The 17,374-nt window shown below is 44.3% G+C and overlaps 1 protein-coding gene across 1 annotated transcript; it reads left to right on the forward strand.

Annotated features, from left to right (window-relative positions):
* Positions 1-1,166: 1,166 nt before the first annotated feature.
* SLC26A3 (solute carrier family 26 member 3) lies at positions 1,167-14,283 on the forward strand (the record flags this gene model as incomplete). Its single annotated transcript, XM_084306270.1, has 20 exons — positions 1,167-1,297; positions 1,780-1,919; positions 2,024-2,134; positions 2,218-2,375; positions 2,937-3,101; positions 3,686-3,838; positions 4,271-4,353; positions 5,588-5,735; positions 5,866-5,979; positions 6,093-6,170; positions 6,603-6,698; positions 7,749-7,855; positions 8,739-8,808; positions 8,897-8,989; positions 10,682-10,777; positions 11,363-11,596; positions 12,375-12,429; positions 12,760-12,905; positions 13,282-13,344; positions 14,257-14,283. The coding sequence occupies 20 exons, from the start codon at positions 1,167-1,169 to the stop codon at positions 14,281-14,283; spliced, it is 2,268 nt and encodes a 755-aa protein (XP_084162396.1).
* Positions 14,284-17,374: the final 3,091 nt, after the last annotated feature.

Here is a 17,374-nt window from a genome sequence, read left to right on the forward strand (position 1 = left end):
AACAGCTTTCTGTCTGTTCATAACAATGCAAAGCACTTTGTGCCACTTGAAAATATGTCCTGGTGCCTCCAAATATTTTGTACACACAAGTGGAAATTAGAATTGCATGTGGGGTGTTTCAGTGTAAATCAGCTTGCAAGACCAACAAGCAGCAAGGCATAAGGAACATTTATGATAAGGGAGAGAAAACAAAGAGAAATGACTTATTGTCATGGTATTGAGGCTCCCAAGAGCAAGTCCCACTGTTGCTGTCTAGGACTAGTACTGTATTAAATATTTAATGGTGACTACAATAGAAATAAATGTTATTAGGTGCCTTTAACATAGGAAGAATGCAAGGCACTGAGAGAAACATAGCAGAGCACAGTGGGCAGCACAGCAATGGCGTCAAGGAGTTGCTGAAAAATACCCCATGGTACGAATGCAGTGAATCTTAAATCTCTTTGTGTGCAATGCGAGCTTTGGGGGTCGCTTCTGGAGTGACGGAGGAAAGCCTCTATTCAGCACAAACTTGTCAATGCGGGGTGGGACAAGGCAGAAAGCCATATTTAGGTCAGACATTGCAACAGTTGTTCACGTTTTTACTGCTGAGTTCCCAACACTCAGACACAAGCCAAAAGATTGAACCCTGTCTCTGAGTCGAGGAGGGAATGGCTGAGCCCTGCCTTGGCTCTGCCTTTTCCCCTTGGATTTGTGGTGGCTTTCAGCTCCCAACCTTCCTGTCCAGGCTCAGTGCTTCTTCACTGTGCCACAGAGACAAAATATTTGGGATCTGCTTGTTGGTTCCTTAAGAGATTAGTCCCCTTGAGAGAGATAGTTATCAGCTGTAGACAGCCGATTCAGAGATAAACTAACTCAAAATCCATCTTGTCCACTTTTTGGCTGCATCTTTAGAAAGGAATGTTTCATGCTCCAGTGAAACACTGCCCTGCAGTGGGAGGAGAAGGGCAGGAGTTCACCTTGGCCAAATGAAGCGGGTATCTCTCAGCCATCTCTCTTTTGATCTTCAAAGGTGGCAACGCTCAGTTTGGAGCTCACTCATCTATGCTATGGCTACTCACCCCACAGAACATAGGGAGCTAATTTTGTACTTCATTTCAGGTTTTTAATTGACTAACGACAGAGAGAGGCACACAACAGTCCCCATCCTCACCCTTTCAGGAGAAATGGTTGAACCTGTAGGCAACCACTATATCGTAGCCAGACCAGTGTACTCGGAGAACTCGTTTGATGAAGAGCATGAGAAATTGCACAGATACCATAAAAACTTTTGGGATAACCTGAAACTGTATTTTCGGTAAGAAGGTTTCTTTCTTTAATATGGATCTAAGAAACAACCTGGACTGCAGCTCTCAGATAGCATGAAGTCCATTCTGACACCTTTTGTTTCAGATTCCAACAAAGCAAATGAAAACTGATTTACCATATGCACAGTCAGAATTTTCTAAATATTTTTAGCTGCTATTACCCTTAAAGGTCTTCCTACAGTTGTATCCCAGGCAGCTTGTCTTTTCCTGGGCACTTGGCAGCATAGACTCACCATGTCTCTGTTGGAGGGGACCTCTGGAGGTCACCACATCCAGCCCCTTGCTGGAAGCAGAGCTGACTGTGCAGGTTGCTCAGGGCTGTGTCTGGCGAGACTTTGACCTCTGGCAAGCCAAACCTCAATCCTTCTCCTGTCATTCCCCTCCAAAGATAGGGAGCACATCCTGGTGTGCTGAGACTCAGATTCAGCTGGGACGTTCACCCAGAGACCTATGTCCTCTTGTGTCTTTACAGTTGCTCCCGGCAAAAGGCCAAAAAAATTGCCTTGCGTTTTTTTCCCATCGTCTCGTGGCTGCCGGCGTACCGCTTCAGGGAGTGGATCCTCAGCGATATCATCTCTGGCATCAACACGGGGCTGGTGTCCGTGCTGCAAGGTAACAGCTCTGGGGAACATCTGCTCCAGCTCAGCTGGCTGGAAGGAGGCTGCTGGCTCCAGCCTGCCACACATACCTCCCCACCCCGCTGTCTGTCCTTACAGGTCTTGCGTTCGCCTTGCTGGTGAATGTCCCTCCTGGTTATGGGCTCTACGCGGCATTCTTCCCAGTCCTGGTCTATTTTGTCTTTGGCACATCCCGGCACATCTCAGTGGGTAAGTTCAGGCACACTGACCGCCCTCGTCGCCAAAGAACTTGCAGGCTGGATTTTTGGGTCTAATGCATGCCTTGTGTGCAGGTCCCTTCCCTGTCCTGAGCCTGATGGTGGGAGGAGTTGTCGTCAGGCTGGTCCCCGATAGCAGTACTGGAAATGACAATTCCACCAACACCTCAATCATAGATGAAGAGCGGGTGATGGTAGCTGCATCTGTAACCTTCCTTTCTGGGATCATCCAGGTTGGTAAATATATGTGTGTCTGCCCGCATTCGTCTACATGCACTTATGTAAACAGATGGATGGTGACTGGCCATCCTCTGCTTTCTGCCAGAGCAGTTACAGAAATAATTCTCTTCCCATTCCCATGTATCTTACCCTGGCGTACTGATGAGGACATGTCTGTCTGCTTCCCATTGCCACACACTGATTCATGTTGTAAAATTACTGGTTTTGCCCAGACCTAAAATTCCTAAAATTAATTCCTTCCTAATATATTTATATGTTCATACTTCATGAAGCACAGGTACCAAGTAAAAACACAGCTACTGAAAACCCTAAGACTAAAGAAGATTTATTTTAGCTATAAAATAAAAATAATAGGTTTTAACTGCTGTAGCAATTACTCCTATAAGACTTATGCCCCCTGTTGCTAAGTCTCAACCTTTATTGCCAGTCTGGTGACAGTATTTTCCTCAGTCCCTGGATGTACAGGATTAGGTGAAAATCTGTTCCTATTTAATACATTTATTGCTTAAAAGCATGAGTGAATCACACTAATGCATGGTCATTTTGCATTTCAGTTGCTTCTGGGAATTCTCCAGTTTGGATTCATCGTCATTTATTTATCACATTCATTAATCAGTGGTTTCACAACTGCTGCAGCCATCCATGTTCTGGTGTCCCAGCTGAAGTTCATGCTTCAGCTGCCTGTCCCTGGATATAATGTACCATTTGGCATCATCTATGTAAGTGCTAGCTGTTCAGCACTTGTTAATATTATGGGAACCTGTGGTGTATGCCTGACTGTGTGCCACTAGGCAGCAATAACATACCTGAGCAAACAAAGAGCCATGCAGGAGGAAACACAAGAGAAAAATATAAAAGATGTGTTATCAGTATATGACAGATCTTTAAATTTCTCACCAGAGACCAAATCACACCCTGTTGGGCTAGTTAGATAGTGTTTTCTATTGTGTTAGCATATTTTAACTTTGTGTTCAACTTTGGCTCAAACATTTAATTAGTCCTTTTAACTGGACCAATATTTTATTTATCTAATGTGTGTATGACTCCTTGAGGGCTGTTGGATGAGAAAGGAGGTAGAAGAGGGGACAGCCCAGAAGGAGAGGGATGAGAGCCATTGCAAAGGGCCTTTCATGGATGTGTGTGTGCATTCATCAGGGCTTGCAACCTCCACGGTACACCAGAAGTAAATCTCAACCCCAGAGTGCTTATGGCGGTTTAGGTACAGGCATTTCTGGAAAGGATAACACTGCTGTGTCAAGGCATTATTGCTTGAAAAGCACCACGTTTCTTATTGATTTTGCAGACTCTGGAGAGTGTGTTCAGCCAGATCAAAGACACAAACATCGCCGACCTCGTCACCTCCCTTCTTGTCCTGCTGATCGTGTTTGTGGTGAAAGAGTTGAACGACCGCTACAAAGCGAAGTTACCAGCTCCCATCCCCATCGAGCTGATTGTGGTAATGGTCACCCCTCTTCGATTTCGTGATCACTCCATCACTACAGCGATGTGGGGAGCAGCCCTCTATCTGGCTAGCTTTGTTCACCAGCAGCAGAGGGAACAAACTGCCCCAAGCTGCAGCGGGGTGAGGGAAACCTCAACAGGGCGGCTCCCTCCCCACCTGTTTTCTTTTAGTTTTCTATTTTCTATTAGTTTTATATCAGTGAGATACTCTGATGTGCTCTCTGTAGGGTTTATGACTGTAAAGCCATGCCTATAAAGTTATTCAGGAATCACATATGAACACGAAATGGAAGTGCAGTCTTAGGGCACTATCCTGCTGCTGGTGATGAGGCTGAAGAGTGTCTGAGAGAGGGAAGGAAATGTTTCTTAATGGTTTCTCCATACTTTTATTTGAATGTTCCTAATGGAATTGGGTTTTATGTTTCAGACAGTCTTAGCAGCACTGATTTCCTATTTTGTCGAATTTGAAAAAAGATTTAATGTAGCTGTTGTTGGAGAGCTAGAAGAAGGGTAAGTTATTTCTTTACAATTTACTAATGGAGCAAAATGTTCTCTCTATTTTGTCAGGGCTAAATCATTTTGGCTCTATTTTATGATCAGAATCACTTACTTCATCTTCTTTCAGCAGGTAAATAAAGAGTTTGCTCTCAACAATATTAGGACCCATTCTGAATAGATAAAAGTTACTTACTGTAGCACATCTGTGCAACAAGGAATGATTTTTCTTTCCTGAAACTGTGGCATGAAATAATCTCATGCTTCATTTCCCAAGCTGCTGAGCAGGATTTTGATATATGCCCCTTTTACTGAGCACACCTGAACCCCTGCATTTCCCCCTAAGTATGCCCATGGTTCAGCAGCCACCACCAGCCCTGGGAGGTCAGGATGACCCCACACAGATCTCCTGCTGGTCCCCTGTCCCCTGTTACCAGTCATGAGCTTTCCCCTGGCAGCATTACCCTCACAAGGCCTCGATGTACACTCCTCTGGGAGTATATCCACATATAGATTATATATCCATATATAGAGTATATGTGGTATATAGAATATATCCAGGTATGCCAGAATTTTGGCATAAAAACTTAACAAACATGCATTAAGTTTAAAGGAGGGAGGAAGGCATTTACTAGGACATCAGACTGCAGCCATTTACTCACCAGGGCACTCAGCACTTGTAGCCCGAGGGCTGTTAGTAGATGAAGTTTGCAGAGGAACAGCTAATTCTGCTCAAGAGTCTCCACTCTTCAGATACCAGTTCACTGGAAAAAGAAAAAAAAAAAATAAATAGCAGAGAGGAATTCCCCCCAGGATCTGCAGAAGGCCCTGAGCAAAGGAGCAGGACATGGCAACGCTAAAGCATATAGCAGAGAGGCTAGCCTGACTTCGTAAATGTTTGTTTAGCTGTGTAAAGTGCTTCAGTGAATCACACAGGGATTTTTTAAATCTATGTGTAATTAGAAGGCAGAACCATGCACGCACGTCAGCCAAGATAAACTGTGGCTGGTCCTGGCCAAGTAAATGGTAACCCACGGAGACACCACTTGAGATGAGTGCAGATAAAGAGAGTCCCAGTCCCAATCCAGGATCCCCCAGAGCTTTACAGGGTTCAGATCTGCAATTATGTGTCTCACCTCTCCAAGGCACTCAGCTAAAACTGCATGAGCTGGATCGCTGCCTTGCCCACTTGCTTGGCAAATTGTCTCCCCAGGCACATCCTTAAAGAGCAGAGATTTTTGTCTTCCAGATTTCAAGCTCCTGTTGCACCTGATATAGGCATCCTCCAGAAGTGTATCGGTGACAGCATTTCCATTGCAATCGTTGCGTTTGCAGTAGCCTTCTCTGTGGCTAAAGTGTATTCCATCAAGCACGACTACCCGATAGATGGCAACCAGGTAGGTCAATGACACAGAGGTCAGTACTGTGCATTTGTCAGTGGGAAGTAAGTCATTTTTGGAATGCTTTTCTTGTGAATAACCATCACAGACTAGCTTTTAAGAACAGTCTTTTTGGTTTTTATTCCAGGAACTAATTGCTTTTGGACTGGGTAATATCGTTGGTGGAGCATTCAAAGGATTTGCCTCCAGTACAGCTTTGTCAAGATCAGGTGTGCAGGAGAGCACGGGAGGCAAAACACAGGTAAAGAATACAATGGGTAATGATGGCTTTTAATGTGAGAAAGGTCTCTTTTTTCACTGCTGACCCTAATGCCTTTGAGCACTTATTCATGGTGGAATTGTTCCCTCTTGCAGATTGCTGGTATTATCTCAGCATTCATCGTCTTGATTGTCATCTTGGCCATCGGGTTTCTCCTGGCACCATTACAGAAGGTATTCACTTGCCTTACTTAGTGCTTCCTCCTGCTTGCCAAACCTAGGGCTGCTCTAGGAGGCACTGGGAATGGTTACAGACTTCAGTGGGAGCTGAACAGGGTTTTGCAAAACTAGGCTATTTCTCCCATATTATGACAGGCAGAACCACGACATGTGGTCAAAGGGAATGGAGGTGCCCACACACCAGACATCAGAGCACCTGCTTTTAGGTGCCAAAAGTAAGTGGGATTTGCAGCCCCAAGTCAGGCACCTGTGCTGCACCACAGCTAGGGAGGTATCAGAGTGATGGACAGGGCATCCCGACTCGCAGCAGTGATACACTGGGAGGAGTTGAATTTTGGCCCTATTTGTATAAGGTTTTAAGGCTAAATGTTCAATATGTGCTTTGCATGCTTTAAAATTCAGTATGCGTTTTGCTCTTCTTAACAGTCAGTCCTTGCAGCTTTGGCTCTGGGCAACTTGAAAGGAATGCTCATGCAATTCAAGGAAGTGGGCGTCCTGTGGAGGAAGGACAAATATGACTGTGTAAGTGGAGTCCCACAAGCAATCAGGAATGAAGCACTATGGAAAAGTCACCTCTTATGCAAATGCTCTTAAAGGTCATCTTTATTTTTACAGCTGCCTTGCTTCTCTACATGGAAAGGACAACAATAGCATGCCTTTTTTACTCTTGCACCCCTTGCTCATGTTTTTCATTGTGTCCCAGCTATCCTGAGTCAATTCTGTCTGCTCATCTCTCTAGGAGACATCCATTTTCAACCATTTCATCAAAAAACAGTTCCTTATATAAACTCAAACATAGAAAGAAAGTTAAAAAAAAAAAAAGTCTAAATATATGCTGCATTTACTACAAGAACATTTTCTCCCTTTCATAAACTCATGTAGCACAACAGGTGGAAGGTAATACACAAAAAGCAAGTGCAGACCATGGCTGAAAGGATTTACTCCCAACAGTAAAGCTCGTGGCTGCAGGACAGGACCTCTTACCTCTCAGAAGATGGTCTCTTGCCTTTCTCATCTGTCAGTTCTTTGTGTTTCTGAATCAGACCTCCAGTTTCTGAGCTGCAAAATAGTCATTTTCCAGATGAAAATGTGCTTTGAGATCTGCAGTTAAAATACTCATTATTATCTAGTAATTTGTGTTTATCAGTCAAGTACATTCACGGCAGCTAAATTTGTCTGTCTTGCTGTACGAGGCATATTTACAACTCTCAGCTTCACCAGGACACCAATTTACTTTTAACCTTGTGCTTCTCTTGGATTTGTAATGAGCATTTGGTGAACCACCTATGAAAGATTCACATTTTTATTATTCCGATCCTTCAAATATGTTGTACAGAAACTGTTGTCTCTAGAATTACTTTCTGGTGATTGTTGGTGAGTGCAGCCCTATTTTACAAGATAAGCAGCTATGAAAGACGAAATCATTTAAAATAATAATAATAATAACAAAAAAATGGACATCCTGTACCAGATCAGAGAAAGCAGTTCAGAGGTTGCTGCTCTCTCACTTGGGGCTCACGATCCTGGTCCTCATCACACTCATGATCGCTGATGTCCTTCTGCTCCTTGCAGGTGATCTGGGTGGTGACTTTCTTAGCCGCCGTTTTCCTTGGCCTGGATATTGGGCTGGCAACTGCCGTGGCGTTCGAGCTGCTGACCGTGGTGATCCGCTCCCAGTTGTGAGTGCTTGGACACGGTGATAAAACATCTCAGGGCCTCCTGTTACAAATTAACTCCCCCTGTGCAGAGAAGACCAGCAAGTATGTTTGGGCAAACCAGTCGTGCAGAAATCCCTGAATGCTGGATCCTTTTCCAGGACCTTTGCTTGTCTGTGGAGCATGGGACCACCACTGCTAGGCAGTGCTGAGCTCTTGGCGAGGCGGAGTGATGGTGGCCAGCTTTTGCACGTCTGAAAAATAACATTTCCATCTTTACTGGTGCTGCAAATCTCAGTGGAAACATGCACTGAGGTGCCCAAAAATATCTGGCCAGTGGTGTTTGTGAGGAAAGAATTGCTTATAGCTCTATGCATGCAAAACACCACCAAAAAAATAGGCTAAACCTGCAAGAAAAAGAAAAAAAAAAAAAAGGAATATCAACACTGGCTACTTCAGTGTGAATGTACATGCCATTACAGGCCAGACAGGGGGCTGCCTTACAGGGGTGAGCACACGCAGGGACAGAGGCACCCTGTGTGAACTGCCCAGCAGGTCAGGGGGATGCAGGTCTTGCTCTGGCCAGAAGCCATGCAGATGGCTGCTCACTAGCGTGAAGTTCAGACCAGGCAGCAATAGGGCTGCCTCCTGTCAGCATCTTCCCTTCTGAATTAAATCTTTCAGACATTTCTCTGCTCATCCAGCACAGCTCCATGCTTGGCTGATTTCACTAGGGCAGCCAGAGCTGCAGCTGTGCTCAGGGCATGGCCACCAGAGGCAGGGGCTGAGCTTTGCAAAGAAGGTTTTCACCCTTGGAGAACCAGGCAGCAAACTGAGGGCAACCCCAGCTGCCCCTTCCTCTAGGTTTCAACATGGGGTACAAATAACCACCTGTGTTTGTTTGCAGCCCGAGCTGCACCATTTTGGCCAACGTTGGGAGAAGTAACATCTACAGGAACAGGAAGGATTACACTGACGTAAGAAACCTCATGCTTCTTTTATTACCTGCTGCATTTGCCTTTCTGTACCAGACGTTGTTACCGATACCTTTTCTCCGTGTTGCAGATCTATGAGCCAGAGGGAGTGAAGATTTTCAGATGCTCATCTCCTATCTTCTTTGCTAATATTGAATTCTTCAAAGAGAAACTCATCACTGCTGTAAGTGCCTGGGGCAGTCAGTTTGAACAGATGAATTATGTGACACATTAAGGTTGAATACAATTTCCCCATAACTATGCAGTCTGTTCATAGTTCAGAGATGATTTTCATGAATTATTCACTGCTGTAGTTCCATGTGTACATACATACCCCTGAGAAAGAGAACAGCCTGATTGGTGCTGAACTTTTACCATAGCAGTGCTTTTAAGTCCTTTAGAAAACCTACTGGGAAAGCAGAAAATATAAAGAGCATTATTTTATTTATATTATTTACACCCAATAAATGCTAGTTTATTCACCTTGCCCTGAAGAACTTAATTGCAGCAAACAGAACAAAAGCTGAATGAAATCACCCTGCCTTCCTGCAACCAGCACGAGATGCTGAGCCCTGCCTGTGCCAGAGATGCCCACCAGCCCTGGGCTGCCTGAGCCCATCTGGCACCCGCAGCCACCCCCGACTGCTGCTTCTGTGGGGAACAGATAGGCAGTGGCTATGCTGAGCAGTAGCAATGAGTGGCTCATTCTCCATGTGAGGGACTGAAACTGGCACAGGGATGAGGAAATCCAGCACATTTGGGTTTCTATGACCTTGGTTTTCATGTCAGAAAAGTCTGAAGGACTTTTTTTTCCTGAGGGTTGTGAAGTCCCATGCCTCTCTCTTTCTTTTCCTTTTCAAACAAACACAGGCACTTCTAAAACCTCTCTCCTCCAGTCACAAGCTCAGAAGTCTTACAGGAATGTAGTATTTTTGTAGCCCTTATTAGTCTGATATACCTGCCCTTCTAATTTTGTTAAAGAGGGTCAAAATCCACTCTGCTGTCAGGTGGCACAGAGCATATATAAAATCTGTGAGCTTGATAGCCTGGGTGACCATCTCATAACACAGATGAGTAAGACAAGCTCAGGGCTAGCCAGCAATTTACCAGCTTGCTGGGGCTGCTGCCTTGTGCTACAGCATCATCATGCTCTATTGCAACCCATGCTAGTGTAGATGTCTTCCCGACTGGAAAAAAGGGTTTGTTGGTGAACAGTGGTAGGTAGCATCAAGTCCAAACCATGCTCATCATGACTGTAAAGAAGAGCTGCATGAGATGCTGTGTCCTTCCTCTGGGGCTTTGCCCCAGGAGATGCCAACTGGCAAGGCACCAAAGGCACCAGTCAGGGACAGCTCCTGGCCTGAGCCTGTTCCCAGCCACACCAGTGTGACCCCACTGAGGAGCACCCTCGTGTGGACGGGGACACAGTGGCACCAGGGCCTCCTGGCAGGGCAAGGAGGCAGCAGCCTGGGCACTCATCTGGAATAACAGAGAGAGGCAGATGAGAGACCCTGGCAAGCAGCTGCACCAAAGGCAGCTGGTTTTTGGAGAAAAACAGCTCAAAAAGACATTACTAAAATGTTTAAAGGTAGTAAAATTCAAATGTAGTAAATAAATATAAAACAATACCTTCCATAAAAAAGCTCTATGCCATAAACTTAAGGCTTCATAATTAATTCAGCTAAGGATATTTGCTCATTTATTTTTACTTGTGTCATTATTCAAGAGGGTTTTTTGTTTGGTTTTTTTTGTTTGTTTGTTTGTTTTTGTTTTTTGTTTTTTGTTTGTTTTTCCCTAAATCCTCACCATCATGATTATTTGATATGTTACTGGAATTTTGGGCTAAACCTAAAGAACTAAAGCGCTGTTTCTGCAGGTTGGCTTCAACCCGCTTAGAGTCCTGAGGAAACGCAATAAGGCTCTGCGGAAAATCAAAAAGATGCTGAAGAAAGGAGAGCTTCAAGTGACACCCGTACGTAAGGCAGCTCCACCTGCTGCAGACAGGGTGGGAAAAAAGAGGCAAGACCCTGGGGAATTAAGTAACCAGCTCCCTGGCTTGAAGTGCAGAGGAGCATTCACAGCCTCCTGTCCTAATTAGCCGTGCTATTCCCCAGTCACGGCCTCCTGTCCTAATTAGACACGCTATTCTGCAAGTCACTACCTCATGACATAAACACACTTCAAAAATAAGGTTTTAAATGGCTCTCACAGTCACAAATCCTGCATGCTTTTCGTTGGCTTGTTCCAAATCTACTGAATCAAAGTGTATCTGATCGCTGACTTGAGGGAACAATAAATTCTTGTGGAAAATAAAAGACAATCATTAACGGATTATGATGACAATTAAATGATTGGTTAGAGGAAAGCCAACATTTCCACACTCCCCCAGATGAAGGAGAGGCAGAACTTTTTCTGGTGTAAAGTGCTGGTGGGTCCTGCTCCATCTCATGGGCTCACCAGCTTTGTGTTGCCACCACTCTCACCCTTAAGACGTGCTCCAACCCGGCTGGGTCTCAGACAGAAGCAGTAACTGTGGTACTTTCCTCTGCCAATGCAGAAAGGCTTGATTTGCATGGCTAACCAAACGCACGAGTCCGATGAAGAGTTAGACAACAACAGGATAGAGGAGCTGGACCAGCCCACCAGCATGACAGACCTGCCCATTCGGATCAACTGGAGCTCCGACCTGCCCCCCGGCATCACCGTGCCCCAGGTCAACATCCACAGCATTGTGCTGGATTTCTCAGCAGTCTCCTTCCTTGATTTTTCTGCCATGAGAGTCCTTCAAAAGGTAATTTTTATTCCCGAGACAGACAGCAATCGTATAAAAGAAAAACATAAATGCGGCCGTGTGCTTCATAGAGGTATTTCTATGTGGACTGGAAAGTCAGTGGCAACCTTTGAGTTTATGTGAGCTAGAATCTACATCTTCCACAGAAACTGATTAAATAATTAATCTAAATTTTCTTGGAATTAAATTGTTGGCTCTGGCACCCTTTCTTCAGCTGGTAAGGTTTTGGGAAGTTTTACAGAAAGCACCTATGAAATATGGCTTTAAACATGGGGTCAGGAGTTGGAGCACCAGAATTTCATTTCTGCTCCTGCTCTCGCTTTCCAAGGCAACCTTGAGCAGAGCAATAAGGACAACATTTTCCAACAGCAATAGCTAAAGTTAACTATCTAGATCCACATTAGCTGGGTTAATCTATTTTCATAAGAACTAAATGTGTGCATGCAACAGGAACAGGAGTTCTGCTGAAATTCCTAGTTAGAAAAGTCTCCCCAGAAGCTCACTTTCATCATGTGTGAAGTAGGTACAATAAAGCCATGCAGTTTATGAGAGATCATCTTTTTCACTGGGGGTGGAATGTACTAAGTACTGTCCCTCCCCAAAACAACCAGTCCTCCCTGTCCTCTGCCACTGAAGAGACTGTTCTGCCTCCAGGTGCAGAGCTCTTTGCCATTATTCAAATACAATCAATGCCTTAAATTGCTCTGGTTAATTGCTGTAATGGCTGCTATCAGCAAATGTATCACTATCTAAATGGTGCCTGTTTGCTGCTTAACAGACATTGAAAGAATTTATCCGGATCGACATCGACATTTACATTGCAGGGGCACACGGTGAGTACTCACATTTCCCCCAAAAATTATTCCAATTCCCAGTTTTACCTCCCAGAGCTGGATAACAACGGCTCCATCTCCATGCTGTCCCTATCTCGGGCAGCCTGGGTTAGATGAGAGCCGGGCCCCTCTTCCCTCCTGCCCTGCATCAAGCAGGGCAGGGCCCATGGGGTTGGCGCCCCACCCTCTCCACGTCTCTAATGTCTGCTCTAATAAATGAAACTGTGCATTTTGTCAGACAGCCCTGCATTCACTCAGTGGACATGTGGAGGATACTTCATTTTCAAGGCCTGCAGGTGACTTTTACACTTTGTTTTTGTTCCCCTGCAGAGGGCTTCCTGGAGAAGCTGGAGAGGTGCGAATTTTTTGATGAGGAGATTAAGCCGTCCATGTTTTTCCTCTCCATTCATGATGCAGTTTTACACATCTTGCTGAAGAAGGATACAGCCAGCTCCCCCAAATTAAAGCTCACTGAGGTGACACTACAGTTTTCCTCTTTTACTACTTTTGTCCCTTTACCTTGCTCACAAACACCCAACTCTGTGCAGTGCTCTGCCTATCCAGCCATAGGCCCTATACTATGTCTGTATTCAAAACGTTAATGATTAAAATTCTGCTGGTCTCTGATAAATTGGGAGAGAGAGAGTGGCTCTTGGTCCAGATGCTAGTGAGCCATCAGTGGGAGCAGTAATTCCCACCACAGACTGGCCTGGCCATGAACTTCTCTTGAAGCCACCTCCTTAGGAAAAGGGGTCACACATGGTGGGTCTGGCAGGGCACAGCTCCTCCCTGAGAGCAGGAAAAAAGGAAACAATCCATTTCCTGACCCAAAATTTCATGTGTTCATTGCAGAAGGGTACCAACAAAGACTGTATCATCAATACCAGCAATGGGCTACGCAGCCGGGAGAACAAGGTAAGCCTCCTGTTCCCAGCAGTGTCTCTCCAGCTTCACAGGAACCACTAGGTTAGGTCACAAACACATCTTCATCACACAGCTCTTGTGTCAGCCCAGGGCGGAAAGCATACAATTTATTCATGGGATTTGATCCCTGCCATGCCTTTCACATTGATGGCCCGCAGAGGGAAGACGGGTGAAGGCCATCACCACTGGTCTCCTCATCCTTCTACCACAGTTCTCCTGCAAGGAGCTCACAGGCCTCTGGTAGAGTGTCCATGTGGCAGAGACTTCATCATTAGCCCCATCTATCTGCACGTCACAGGCAGAAGGAGAGTCTGGAGGCAGGAATAGGAAAGGGACACAGCCTTTTGTCACTGACCTGCGACAAAGAAGAGGGCAGCATCCCGAACACAGCAGTGCTGTAAAGAAAAGATGGTAAAGATGTTAAACAACAGCCTTCTCACACAAATGCTTTAGAGTAGCAAGTTCTTACATTACTCACCAGAGATTACCTTCCCCAGATATTCCTTCCGTAGGTGACATTTATTTCTATTTCTTTTCCTACAGAATCCAACAGAAACAAAATTTTAGATTCATTTTTGTAAGTAGAATATCCTCCAGCAGCACAGCATCACTTACAGAAGATGAATACAGATGCAGCGAGGAACACAAAGACTGATGGACACTTTCATATACCCTAAGAGGGATTTACTTCACATGATTATGGTCCAAGTTCTGGAATGGGCTCGTTAGTCTTTATGTGTCTCTGTAAATATAGAGATGTATTTATGTACGTACGTGGAGGCTGTAATCACCTGGATTTTCCTATTTCATACCCTGCTGACAACCTACCCACGCAGCTGAAGAAGCAAGTAATGTTAGCCCTATTTGCATATACTTGTACATACATCTATGTTACTCTGACAGTTTGTAGACAGCTTGTACAGTTACTAGAGAATATATAAATATTTGAAATCTTGTAATTTATAACAGTCTAATAGTTGAGAGAGATATTTTGTCTCCAGCTTGTATATAACTTGTATATAGTTTTCATAATGGTTTACAAGATACCTAGTAGATTGGGTTATTAAACTTATTTTCAGCTCACTACTGCATGTATAGTACACAAAGTGACTAACGTATCTACTGTGAAATATGAAAACAGCTCCGTAAAGACACACAGCATTTTCAGATCCAAACACAATGTATTGATTCACTTTGGGGTGCTATAAAATGCACAAGACAGGACATATTTACAGTGAACTAGAAAATGATGATTTTGGTAGCACTTCATCGCTTGCTGCATTTGTCAATACACCACCGAGGTAGCTCGAAATCAGTCTGATTTCCTGCTGAAACACATAAATTGACAGTGATTGAAAACTGAAAGGAAAAAGTTTTCTAATTCAGTTTCGTTTGGGTCCATTTGCACACCAAGAAGAGCTGCAGCGAATCCCCCGGTGAACCAGTCTTCCTTGTTAAATGCATCCCAACTACCTCACTTCAGCTGACAGCAGCAAAGAGCTCAAGGTGATACAGCTACTAAGAAATAGCAGCCGTGAATCTAGGCAGGGAGCACGGCAGCCTTCTCATGGAAGGCTTTTCACCTTCCTACTGGTGTGACAGGCAGCCCTGTTATGTGTGTGCCCCAGGAAACAGCACACAATGGCCCCAAAACTCAGCTTGGGAGGAGCTGTGGGTATGGAGCTGCCAGGCAGGGAAGGAAAGGAGGGAAGAAAAAAGTGTTCTGGGTAAACAAGAATGATGATTTTTATCTCAGAAGTATGCAAGACTTCAGAACAAAATTTGGAGGAAAACCAGACAGGAATAAGTGGGGAGAAATGTGGCTTGCTTTTCCAAAAGGTAGATGTATGCATGCCACACTCACCTAACCATCATAGCTCATGTAACCTCCAGTTAGCAAACAGAGCTCCCAAAGGGAAATGCCATAGATTTCATCTCTCTAGACCTGAGCAAAACCTTCCTCGCAGAGCCACGTGTGCAAGAGTTAATGTAGTTGGAGAAGATGGGGTAAGAAAAGGCACTGAAAGGCGAAGATGGATTATACTAAAGAGGAGATGACGAGTAGGAGCTTTGACATAGAAGTACTGGGGTGGAGGAAGGATTGATGTGTTAAATATTTGCATTAATAGTTTGTTACAAAAGTCTGGAGTTATCTGATGAAGTCTGCTAATAAAGCCAAGCTGGAAGATAACATTAAAATGAGGAAGCTCCAAATGCAACTGGAAGATAATATTAAACTCAGAAGCATTTGAATGCAAAAAGAAAGAGGAGACCTTGAAGACTGAGGTCAGAATGTCGCTCAACTGCTTTTCTAATGCAACCTTCAAAAAACCATAGATTGTATCAGAGCAGATTTGTTTCTCCAGCAGAATAAGAGAGCTGTTAGTGCTGCTGCACAGTGCATGGATGAGATTTCACTCCGAATGCTCTGAACGCTCACAGTGAGCCCGCCTGTTCAAGAAAGACAACTGCAACTAAAGAGAAGAGCTACGAGAATCTTTGTGGAATGGAAAGTCTGTATTCAGTGGCTGACAAGAAGAGTTATAGATACATCAGGGATTTAAACCAGGAGAGGAGAAAAGCTATGTAAGATTAACAAAAAAACCCAATGTGCACTGACACAGACTTGGACACACATTACTAGCATAGGCAAGTCAGCCTGGTGGAAGCAAGAAAAGGGTAAGTAAGACACCAGACACCACGTATTTCTCTTCAAAACCCATTGGGTGTACTGACAGGCCTCAGCCTAAGAAAAAAATGTTCTCAGTTGCACTCCTCCAAACAATTAATTTTAAAACTAATCACTCTCCTGATGTAGCACAATGCCCTGTGTGCTATGCAAACAACTGGGAAAATCAAAATGTCATAGTGTGCTTCACTTGTTACCCAGGTATCTTGACAAAACTAGCTCAGAAATCAAGCCACCTGATTTCTACCAGATATAAAACCAGGATTCAACAGAGCATAATTTCACTTTCCAAAACTATTCACCATTTCTAAAATGGGTGCAAGACCCAGACAGCCTTAACCAGAGCGCCTTGCGCTCCCACCTCACTTGTTCCTAATATTTGGCATCTTCTTAACCACCCTGTTCATTTCCTGTGCTGACAACAGCACTGTATTTCTGATGTTTTGTGTGATTTCTGGTGATTTATGTGTTTTTGTTTGTTTGTTTGTTTTGTTTTGTTTTTTGTTTGTTTGTTTCTGGTTATCTCTGCATTCAACAATCTGTTTCTCTTGTACCACTAATGTTTCTCTTATTAGTTTACCCTCACGCAGACTGCAGCACAGAGTCGCTCTGCCATAGGCTGTGGCCATGCAGATTTTCCAGCTTGTTTTTGACACGGGGACCTTCAAAAACCCAGAGCTTGCTCTTCCACTGAGCAGTTGCTGCTTGGTCAGAGCAATATCACATGGTGCTTTTTAATCCTTTACTCAAGAACATACTAAAAGGCAAATTTCATACCTGCTTCCTTTTTGGATAGCTGGCTGGTGTCATCGATCCATTAGCACATACCCTGAGCCCAGCACAGTGCAGATGCTTGGTAACTTTGTAATAGCCGGCTTAGAGCCAGCAAGAGGGTGGAAAAGACAGAAGCCAAAGAGCCTGAGATGCTCAAGGCTACTCTCAGGCCTGGTTTTCACTTTGTAATGCAGAAGGGATGGTGTGAAACATGGGAACAAAACCAAAAATCAAAGTGATTCAGCTATTTGAGGTCTGGGGACCGATAGAGAGGGTTTTATAACATGTGAGCCCATATTTTTTTCTATTTCTAAGTTCATAGTTTGGAAACAGGGAAAAGTATCTGTAAATGCTACTAGAAGAGAAACATCAATTACAGCTTTCCATTCCTCATCCCTGTGCCAAATGTAGATGGTTGCTTCTCATGCTCCTCTTTGCATATCTGGTTCTCTACACTTCCTGACAAAATGCCTGAAAGTTTACCTGACCCAGAAATGGCAAGGAACAAGTGCAGGAGATCTCATTAGCACTCAGGTAATTTGATTTAGTGTAGGAAAT

This window comes from Netta rufina (assembly GCF_964035555.1).
Source record: "Netta rufina genome assembly, chromosome: 1".
Classification (NCBI taxonomy): domain Eukaryota; kingdom Metazoa; phylum Chordata; class Aves; order Anseriformes; family Anatidae; genus Netta; species Netta rufina.